This window comes from Mus caroli, chromosome 19 (genome assembly GCF_900094665.2).
Source record: "Mus caroli chromosome 19, CAROLI_EIJ_v1.1, whole genome shotgun sequence".
NCBI lineage: Eukaryota > Metazoa > Chordata > Mammalia > Rodentia > Muridae > Mus > Mus caroli.
This window is the reverse complement of record NC_034588.1, coordinates 44,077,177-44,088,215: the sequence shown is the minus strand read 5'-3', so window position 1 is coordinate 44,088,215 and position 11,039 is coordinate 44,077,177. Positions and strand designations below refer to the sequence as shown.

The window sequence follows — 11,039 nt, the reverse complement described above, 5'->3', positions numbered from 1 at the left end:
AAAAAAAAAATGACCTGCCTGGCCTCTTCCCATCAGGAGGGCATGTTACAGACCAGAACACAATCTTATTGCCTTGGATAGCAGTTTGACCCCAGGGATTGGCCTTGGGGTCTCTGTCCCAAATTCTGGGCAGGATTTGATCCTGTGGTACCCAGGGCAGTTTGGGAACCACAGTCTTGGCCATATGGAAGATAAGGATCAGAAGGCAGGGCTGAGGGTGGACTCCATGCTGCTCACCACCACCCCCTTCTCCCATCCTCAGGGCCCCGTCCCTCTTTTACTTTTGTTGGCAGGGGTAGGGAATATTCTGGAAGGTTCATGTGGGAGAGAGAATTGTTGGCAACTTTGGGAAGAGTTTAAGAGAGGTCTCTGGCAGGGTTAAGGGACTGCAGACCCCTGGGGGTGGGGGCCGGGGGGGAAGCTGGTTGACCACAGCCTGCACCCAGCAAACTTCACTCTCTGTGTGCTTGTAATCAGCCTTACCCTGACCTGGCATAGCGTTCCTCTGGCCATCTGCTCCCTTCCCCCAAATGTCTCTTTTACCGCCCCCTAGCCTATGAAGAAGCCAGATGTGTCTTTGTAGAATTCCACTTTCAGTGTGTTCCTCCTCCGCTCAGAGTCCTCCAGGGACTCCCTGCTGCCTTGAGCAGGAAGTCCAATTTCCTCCTCTCAGATTCAGCCCTGTCCTCACCCTGCCCACCGCACCCCTGCCTGCCCTCCTTAGGATCAGGGCCCTTCAGCATGGGCCACCTTCCTAGGATTGAAGGAGGAAGAGCCTGGGAGTGCCAGCAGTGGCTCACTGTAGGCTTGGGAGCAGGGAGGCTGCATGCTCTCTAGTGGTTTACCATGCTGTGGCCTGCTCTCTCCTCCCAGGCCAGGCTGGAAGCTGGACAAGTCCACACCTCTGCCTACCAGCTTTCCTAGTGCTCTACTGCCCTAGCATTATGCCTGCCCTTCCCTCATGGCCAAGGACAGCTGGAGTTGTGTGGACTAACGTGCTGGGATGAAGCTAAGAGTTTTAGGATGCTAAGGGTTGTAAGTCATGGAGGATGGATCCTAAAGGCCTTTCAGCCACTGACAGGAGGAGATGGCTTGGGTCCAGCAGGCTCTCCATTTTCCTGAAAGCTAAAGGGTTATAATAGAGATGGGATGGCACCAAGGAGTCAGGAGTCACTGTCTTCAAACAGCTCAGTAAATCTGCAGTAGCTCACTTAACCCACACACCACTCTGGTGCTAGCTAGTTTTATGTCAACTTGACAGAAGCCAGGGTCCTCAGAGAGGAGGGACCCTCAAGTAAGAAAAGGCTTCCATAAGGTCACACTGCAGGCAAGCCTGTAGGGCAGTTTTTAAATCAGTGATTGAGGGAAGAGGGCCCAGCCCGTTGTGGGTATGGCCATCCCTAGGATGGTGGTTCTGGTTCTATGAGAAAGCAGGCTAAGCAAGCCGTGAGAAGCAAGCCAGTAAGCAGCACCCTCCATGGCCTCTGCATCAGCTCCTGCCTCCAGGTTCCTGTCCTGCCCTGTGTTCCTGCCTGCACTGCTTTTGTTAATGAACTGTGACTGACTCGCAAACCTCTGCTGCTCAAGGGAGAGGGAAGGGATAGAATAGTGTGCCTGGGATTTAGCAGCTCTTTCTGGAATGTTTCTGTTACAGCGTGGATATGAACACAGCAGCTAGCTCACCAGTGGGGTTACTGATGCCCAGAGAGGGTATCCAGGGTCAGCAAGTCCTCGACAGACTGGAGCTGGAACCCTCCTCCTCTCAACTCTTTCTCCTGCATGTATGCAGGGAAAATGAGCCCACGGGAGTAGACTGGGGTAGCCAGCCTGCTTGGGTACCGTACTTCCAGGCTCCAGGGTGAAGGCTCACAGTCTAGCTGGGATAATACTGTCAGCTAGCCATTGATGTCCTTCTCTGCGGCTCCCTCAGCAGGTGCTGGAGGATTGGCCCAGCCTCCACTATGTTAAATGTAACACATGACCCGGCCAACCTTACACACTGGCTGAACTCCTGGGATGCGCTGAGGTCTCCACTCTTGAGTCTGGCCCACGCACACCAGCTGGGCAGCTCCCTGAGGCCCTGGATACTCACAGCTAAGTAGGGCCTGGCCCAGACAACTCCCACCATCTGCTCCCCAGTCTACCCACTGCCTCCTGGACCTCAGATTGGAGACTACTGGTCAGACTGCATTGCTGTCCCTGCCTAACAGATACGGAAACCGATCTGTGTGTGCCTATCATCTCAGCCATGTTTATTCTTCATGTTAACTAAATCGCTGTGCCCCACCACGGTGACTCCAGCCAGGCCTATGGGAGGAGCAGGCCAAATGTTCCCTTTAGTGGTTATACATTGTCTTAAGGTTGTGTGTGTGTGTGTGTGTGTGTGTGTGTGTGGCGGGGAGATGAAGAGTGATCTGCTACCCATTCTGTACACTGACACGTAAACCGCAGGACCTCAGGACGACCGTGTCTGGAACTAGAGTCCAAGTAGGCGTGATTTATTGAGATGAATTGGAATAGGTCAGGCCTCCTGTGCAGCAAGACCGGCAATCTCCTAAAGGGACACTGGGCCACAGGCAGAGGCATGTGAAGACAAAGGTCTTTGAAAGCCATGGAGTGTCTTGTGTGGCCTGAATCACCAGAAACTGGCGAGAGAGATGAGCAGCAGAGCCCTGACAAGGCCAAGTCCCGATGGCAAAATAACACAGTCAGGCCTGGTGGCCTGGGGGCGTAACTCAGTTAGTGGAGAGATTGCTTAGCACATGCGGTGTCCTGGGTTAAACTCCAGGACCATGTAAACTGTCCGAGGTTACCCTTGCCTGAATTGAGAGGTGGAGGCAGGAAGAGCAGAAGTTCACAGCCATCCTCGATTACATCACGTGGTTTAGACCAAGCCCAGCTTGGGCTATGCAAGACTCTGTCATAACACACTACCACGTTGGAGGTGACATGGGGGGGGAGTTATGTGTGAAGTGAGAGTGGCCTCTAGAAGCTGACAAGACATGGGAAGGTTGCTTTCTGGAGCCTCGGGAGGCGACAGCTCCATTCAGCTCCGCCTGACTGGGTGGAGATAGCTGTTCACTGAGCGTTGCTGCTCCAACAGGCTCTGAAGTAAGTCACCCTCCCTCCCTCCCTCCCTCCCTCCCTCTATGTGTGTGTACAAATAACATAACAAGTTAAACTATGTAAAATCTTCATTGACAATACTTGCTGCCCAAATTAAAAAGTGGAATCTCAATTGTTAAGATAACTGTTATGAGGGATGTGATAGCACGCCTTTAGTCCCAGCACTTAGGGTGAAGAGGCAAGTGGCTCTCTGAGTTCCAGGCTAACCTGCTCTACAAAGTGAGTTCGAGGCTAGCCTGGGCCCTGTTTTACAAAAAAAAAAAAAAGTTATTTCCCCTGAATTGGGGTGTGAATTCTATGTGTTCCTCCTCCCCCACCTCGGGAGCTTTTATTTTATGACAGTGGTTCTAAACCTGTGAGTCTGACCCCTAGTCACAGGGGTGACCTAAGACCCATCAGAAAGCAGACATTTAATTACAATTCATACCAGTAGCAAAATTAGTTATGAAGAAGCAATGAAAATAATTTTATGGTTGGGGGGGGTCACCCAGACATGAAGAACTGTATTAAAGAGTCGCAGCATTAGGAAGGTTGAGAACCACTGTTTTATAGAGATTAATCAACCTAAATTTTTTTTAATTGCATAGGATCTAGAATGACTAATTTTGAAGGAGAGAGACTTATTTTTAAGACTTATCAAAATTCTACAGAAATCAAGTAATATCAGGTCATGGAAAGCACAAAATCCTGAAATAGACGTGAGTTAATTGATTTTTGACAAGACTTGGGCTAATTTAGAAGGCAAGAGAGCCTTCTCGGCAAACTGCTCTGAGGCCATGGGATAACGAATCCTGAAATGTATGTTGACATTTGATGTCAGATCTAATTGGAGCAGAGAATTCATCTGCACTCCCTTGTCTCCCCAATAAGAGGATTTGTGGATAATCACTTTAGAGGCACTCAGCCCTTCCCTGTCTGCTGTTTGTATAGCTTCAGTGGGTCAACAAGGATGCCTAACTGTTCAGGGGCAAAGAGTATGAGCAAACCATGGGGCTGAGGCTGTAGCTCAGTTAGTTGGTAGAGAATGTCTCACATGCCCAAATCCCTGACTTTGATCCCAAGTACCACAAAACAAAATAAAACAGGATTGGTTGTGCATGCTTGGTAACCTCAGCAGGTGGAGACAGGAAGATCAGAAGTTCAAGGACAGCCTCAAGCACATAGTGGGTTCCAGGCTTGATTGATCTCTATAAACCCTGTGGTCTCAAAGAGGGATAGGGGTTGGGGGGGGATATAAATCACAAAAGGCTGTGTCAATTAGTCAACTAGGATAAATAAATAGGAAGTACTATCAAAGAGGGGAGGTGGTGACCTTTGTCTGGGACCATCCTAGAGGGCTCTTAGGGCAGGTCTCACCAGGAAAGCTGCACTCGCTATCACTGTCTGATCTAATTTGGCTTGGAGTTTTTGGAGCTAGCCTTGGTATGTGGCCAAGGCTGGCCTTGAGGTTTCCTGCTTCTAAAGTTCTGGGAGTCTCTAGCTTATACTTCCTACCTCTGTCTCTGTGATTCTCAGAGACCCCAGCATCTAACATTGGAACTGCTAAGTCCACAGTGGGCACCACAGACAGACAAATGGACCCTCAAGGCTTCTTTGCTCTTTTTTTTTTTTTTGTATTGGAATTTGTGGGTCAAAGAGCTCAGTAGCTCCCAGCAATGTTCTTTTTGTCCCTTAGGTAGAAGAGGGACTAAGGTTGAAACACTGGAGTTTAACTGGGCAAACTCACTGGGAACTCCTCCCTCCCAGCAGGCGGGCGAGCAGTTGGGCCTCTTAGGTTACAAACGTGCCCTAGTTGGGTGGGACCCACCTTCTCTCTCCCCAGTGTTTATTGCTGCAGAGCCCTGCCCAAAGGGAGCTGTCTAATCAGCTTTCCCAGGCTGAGACAGCTCCTGGAACCAGGCTGTCCAGTATCTCTCACAACCCACCCCTTAGATAAACAGACCTGGCTCAAGAGGTTGCAGCTGGTTGCAAAGGCTGCACTAGCCAGGAACCTCTCCAAGAAGGACCCAGGCAATGAGATCTGCTTTTCTTCCAGCCTGACTGAGGGCCTTCTGGGAGATGGGGGGAATCTACTCGTCTGGAAAGATGGTCACAGCAGAACTCCAGGCTGAGTGAAACCCTTCTCCCTGTCCATGCTCCTAGACTTCCTCCTCATGAAAGCCTGGCTAGGTCTGTCCAGGTCATAGCCCCTCAGTATGTTTATCTCCGTGGAGTCCAACCTTACACATCAGACACTGCAGCTTGGCTATCTAGCACAGTTGGGCCCACTGTCTACCATCCATCCATCTTAAGCCTAGACCTTTAACTGCTGCCGTTTGAGACAGCACACTGTGGGCGTCACATGCTGCTGGCTTAACTCCATTAGGCTGCCTTTATTTGGTTTGCCCTGGACTCAGGGCCAGGGCTTTTGACTTCTTTGAAAGGCAACCTTCAAACAGAGAACATCCCTGACTGGTTATCTAGGCTTTGCGTTCATGGCACACGGACTGTGTGATTCGGTGAGTGGGAGGGCCCACTCCAAGGTTCTGTTAGCTTAGTTGAGGTGGATTAAGTGTCGGGTACCTGGGCTCTACACCTGAGGGCTACCAGTGTGGAGTGAGCCTGCCGGAGGCTCACAGCTTTGGGGAAGACCTGAGGACCCAGAACTCAGCAGACGGTCTCATCTTGGCTGGGGTGCCAAGTGGGTGTGCTGGACTAAGCCAGAGGTATACCAAGAGGAAGATCTGCTTGCTATATAGGAAGAGGGAGCCAGTGAGCCCCTACAAGGGTACCCTCACCCCCTAAAGCCATCTAGAGGAAACCTCAAGTCTGCTCCTACTCTTGCCAGGCTATCAGATGACCCTGCACCCCTAGAAGGTACATAAAACCCACAGTGGAAATTTAGATTGCACTTCAGCCGGGAAGGCAACCGGGATGTGATTCTCATTGTCAAGACTGAGTCAGTCTTCTTCACCCAGAAGCCTTCAACAGGAAGTACAACATGAGACACACACCCAATAAAAGCAACTTCTGGTAGCTAGTGAAATTAATATTTAAACTAGTTTTATTTGGGAGCTGGGAAGGTGGCTCAGTGGTTAGGCATACTTGCTATTCTTGCAGAGGGCCGGAGTTTGTGTTGTATTCCTGCAAGCATCTGTAACTCTAGGCCAGGAGCTCTGAGGCCATTGGCCTCCACTGACATGTGCACTCATTTGCACACTCACGTGCACACGAGCACATACACACACACACTTAAAATACAACAGGTGTAAATATTTTATTTATATGTTCTGGAATATTCTCGACATACAATCAACATCAAATTCTTCTTTTAAAAAATGATGTATGTGTGTGTTTTGCCTGAATGTGTGTCTGTGTATCACATGTGTGCATGCCTGAGGAAGCCACAAGAAGGTGTTGGATTCCCTGGAACTAGAGTTACACATGGCTCTGAGCTGTATTGAGAATCAAACCCAAGTCCCCTGAAAGAACAACCGGGACCTTTAATTACAGATCCATTTCTTCTGCCCCAGTATAAAGTCTTAATTTTATAAACTTCCCTCCCTTCCCCTTCTCCTCCCTCCTTCCTTCCCCTTTTCTATCTCCCCTCCCCTCCCCTCCCTCCCTCTCTTTTATACCCTTTGTCCATCGTGTTTTACATGTACAGCCCATCTCGACCTGTGCTGGTTGCATTGCAAGTGGGCAGTGTCATGTGTGGACAGAGTCCCCTGTGGGTAATGCAGTGGTATAGCTGTGTAACAAGACAGTCCGTACATCAGCCACTTCCATGGCACACTGGAGCCGGAGAGAGGGGCCTGGGCTCTGAACCAGGGCTGCATTCTCCTGGCTCACAGTTGCCTGTCTGCCTGCACGAGCAAGGCTGTGTAACCCCAGCGTGAGAGTGCCCTGCTGACATCTGACTCCAGCCTAGCATGGAGAGGGCCTGTTATCTAGAAGGACAGGACTGAAGGCATGAATATCCTGTGTCCCTCCCTGTCCACTTCTCCTAGCCCCACCTTCCCAGTGCACAGTTAGCGTGAGTCAGAATCTGAGACCCAAAAGACAAGATTGGAGTCAGAGACTCTACAAGTGGTAGAGCTGGAGGGTAATTTAAGTCTGTTCCACGAAGAGAAACTAGAACTTAGAAAAATCGGGGCACAGAGGAGAAGGGCAGTCCGAAGGGAAAGAAAGCCAGGAACACTGAGAGTTCCAGGCCAGTCTGGGCTGTATAGTGGCCAGGCTTGCTGTATAAGAAGACCCTCTCATGTTCCTCAGTGGTACAGCCACTTAGATGAGATCCTACATCTTGTTGTGACCCGTGCACACCCTAGTTCCAGAGAGTTCAGAGAAGCATATCCCTCCATACCCAGGTGTCTGGTTGGGCCTTCCTGTGTCCTCAAAGCGCCACCTCGGACACCTTGTGGAGTCAGTACCTGGAGGCCCCAGGTCTGGTCTATGCATGGTATTATCTATCCTCAATATTTTGGGAGAAAAAAATCACTTATAAATACTCAGAGGATGAAATTGAAAAGAATATGTTGTTATTAAGGAAGCATTTTGAGACATGTGGTACAAAGATGTTTATTGTAATGCTGTATATAGTAATGAGAGGTGAGAAACAGCATACAGCAATGGGGTGATGGGTTAAATGAGCTGTGGGCCAGTCAGACACTGGAATTCTCTGTCATAATTTAAGAAGGCAGTATGGTCAGGCATGGTGGCATATACTATGTACACAGGTAATCTTGTATTTGGCTGGGTGGCTAGCCTGAGCTACATAGACCAACAGAATGTTGGGGGCTGGAGAGATGATGGTTCAGCGGTTAAGAGCACCACTGACTGCTCTTGCAGAGGTCCTGAGTTCAATTCCCAGCAACCACATGGTGGCTCACAGCCACCTGTAGCAGGATCTGATGCTCTCTTCTGATGTGTCTGAAGACAGTGTCAGTGTACTTATATACATAAACAAGTCTTTAAAAAAAAACATAACCCAACTGGAATGTTGATATTGACATAAGAACTGGGCATGTAGCCCAGAGGTAAAGCTCTTGCTTAGCATGAACAAAAATGCTAATATAGAAGTATGCATCTGTGTGGAAAAAATGTTCAATGCGTGGCACAGGAGGATTGATGAGGTCATCTTAGTTACGCGCATAGAAACGTGCTTAAAAGGATACATGCTGCCACCCCCCCAACATTAGTGTTGGTTTTTAGGGGAACTAAATTAAGTGACTCTTTCCCCTTTAAATTTTCTTGAACAATTTTTGTTTCTTCATTTGTGTGTTCCTGAGACACAATCTCGTTATACAGCAAGACCGGCCCTGAACTCTCAATCCTTGTGGCTCGGCCTCCCCAGGGCTGAGATTATAAGCCATCAAGCTTCCTTCACCACAGACCCCACACACGGCTGCTTTTGTAATTTCTAATTTCTCCACACTGAGCAAGAACGACTCCGGTGGTACAGAGGGAAATGCACAAAAGCACAAGAGGGGTGCAGAAATCAAGGGTTCGAGCCTGCGATATCCATTTCAAAACGTATCCCAGAACTCCCACGTACAGGCTTATAATGCTGTACTCCGACAGTTGTATTTAAAGGTAGCAACAAGGAATTATTAAATGTTCCGGAGCTGAAGTTAGAGCATTAAAACCCATGAGCCAGCTTTGGCTAAATACCTATTTGGGAAGTGAAAGTTGACTATGGTACAATCTTGCTCTGAGTGGAATCCACCTAACTCTTTCTATGTGGGCTCTAAATGCTCCATGGAGATTAAGTAATGATTATGAAAGAGACAGTCCTAAAACCATGTGTTAAAGCTGATAAATGAATGGACATTCATGTGTGGGGCATGCATGCTCGCGCATGCGCACACAGACACGCATGCACGCAGGCTCAGTTCGGCACAGAACCTTTCCCACACCTTGGCCCCAGGCATTTCTACCCTGTGGCTCATTCACTACGCTCTAACTGATCCTTCTTCCCAAAGAACGATCGACCACTCCCCTCCTCTCCATAAAACCCTTTAGTGTCTCGGGATGCACCGGGCCATCACACCCCGTCCTGCCTCGAGCATCCTATTGCCGGTCCCTCTGCCCGCCTCACACCATGCCAGCCACACTGGCTTTTCCCAGTGGTTTGCACTAAGGGTTCCCTTCCTGGAAGGCATCTTACCCATAGTGCTCTGCTTCCTCACCTCCTGGGGGTCTTTGCCTGTGGATTGGTAACATCTTCCTCAGCACCCCAAACAAAAGAGCCACGTCTTACGTAGATAATTCAACTGTCTTTCTTCTTCTTTATATCTTCCCTGACAAATGACCGATTTGTTTATTGCCGGTCTTCCTGCACCAGAATGTAGAACACCCTGCGGGCAAACATTGCTTTCTCTAATGTCCTGTGTCCTTAGTCCCCCGATCAGCGAGCATCTGCAGACTTGGGAGGGGTAAATGGACCTTAGGGATGCATGACAGATCCTCACCCTGCCAAGGAGGAGCCTGATCCAGGTCACACAGCTGCCATCCGAGCTGCAGCCCTCAGCATCAGCCGCTCACAGGCAGGGACCCAGCCTTGTCTGTCCTGCTTCCCTGGATTCTTCCAGTTCACACAGAACGTGAGCCCAGAATAGCAAAGGGAGAAACAGCTGTTCCCGCAGGGTCCTGGAAGCCATTCCAGAGGGCTCGTCCCTGGAAAAACAGTAGTGAGCTCAGGGTGGGAAGGAAGAAGCGGAGAAAAGGGGTCCCAAGCCATGAGGGCCATGCAATAGCTCAGGTTCTGTGGTTAAAATAACATCTGCTCCTGGGGTTTCAGAGCAGTTCTGGAAGGTGGGTGGTCTGTCTGGAGTATCAGGTGGGCCTTTCCTCCATTCCTGGCCCAGGAAGGTTTGGGATATGCAGGTGGCTGAAGTATTCACCCAACAGACGGATGCAGTAGGAAGGCACTGGGCCCAAAGGCGCATCTGGAAACCTCAGTCTGGCCTACAGGCTTGTTGGTCTCCGGCCCAACCTCACTCCCCGGTGTCTCCAGCCCCCTCCCTTTGCTGAGATGGTGCAGGCACCCCCTTTGATGCATGGAGAGCTCTGGCCTTCTCTCAAGCTCCATGTGGTTTGTTAATGGGCCGTGAAATGAGGGATTTTTTTTTTTTATCATCCGTGTGAGCACACTGGTGGGGTGCTGATGCTGTTCAGTGTTCTCAAGCCTGTCTGTCTGTCTGTCTGTCTGTCTGTCTCCCCAGATGCAGCTTCTGGATAAGTTTCCTATTGAAGGTGGCCAGAAGGATCCGAAGCAAAGGATTATCCCCTTTCTTCCAGGTAAGCTCCCCGTGCCCCCCCCCCCCCCGTGGAGGGCTGCCAGGGACTGGGAGAAGCCTCCCCCAGCAAGGCCGGAAGAGGCCGCCTTTGGCAGGGGTTAACCACTCCCACAAAGGATCTGCAAGCCTCAGGTTTGAAGGCCACTGTCCTCCATCTCGCTTCCCTGGCCACTCTGGAATCATTTCTGCCAGCCCCTGGTTTATACTTTCTGGGGAGTTTCTGAGGCTCTTGAACTTGTTATCGTCATAAAAAGGCTCTGTCTGAGAGGATGGGATGTGTGTATAATTCCAGTACTCAAAAGGCAGGCAGAGGCAGGAGGATGAAGATTTGGAGGCCACTCTGAGCTTCATAGCCATTCCCCAGCAAAACAAAACAAAACTCCCAAGCTGAGCATGGGCCCAGTGAGGTGGCTTTGGTAAGGACACTTGCCGGTCGTGGTAGTGCACGCCTTTAATCCCAGCACTTGGGAGGCAGTGGCAGGCGGACTTCTGAGTTCAAGGCCAGCCTGGGCTATACGGAGAAACTCTGTCGAGAAAAACCAAAACAAAATAAACAAAAACAACAACCAAAAAAAAAAAAAAAAAAAAGAGGACACTTGACAGCAAGCCTGAAGACCTGAGTTTGATGCCCAG

General features: G+C 49.9%; 1 protein-coding gene across 3 annotated transcripts in view; it reads left to right on the top strand.

The window, feature by feature from the left end:
* The window catches only part of Sh3pxd2a (SH3 and PX domains 2A), a 197,129-nt gene that overhangs the window by 54,483 nt on the left and 131,607 nt on the right, over positions 1-11,039 (top strand). For all 3 annotated transcript variants that reach the window (XM_029472597.1, XM_029472596.1, XM_021151843.2), the window contains exon 3: positions 10,332-10,407. In XM_029472597.1, the coding sequence (XP_029328457.1) occupies positions 10,332-10,407 (76 nt within the window). The remainder of the gene's footprint in view (positions 1-10,331; positions 10,408-11,039) is intronic.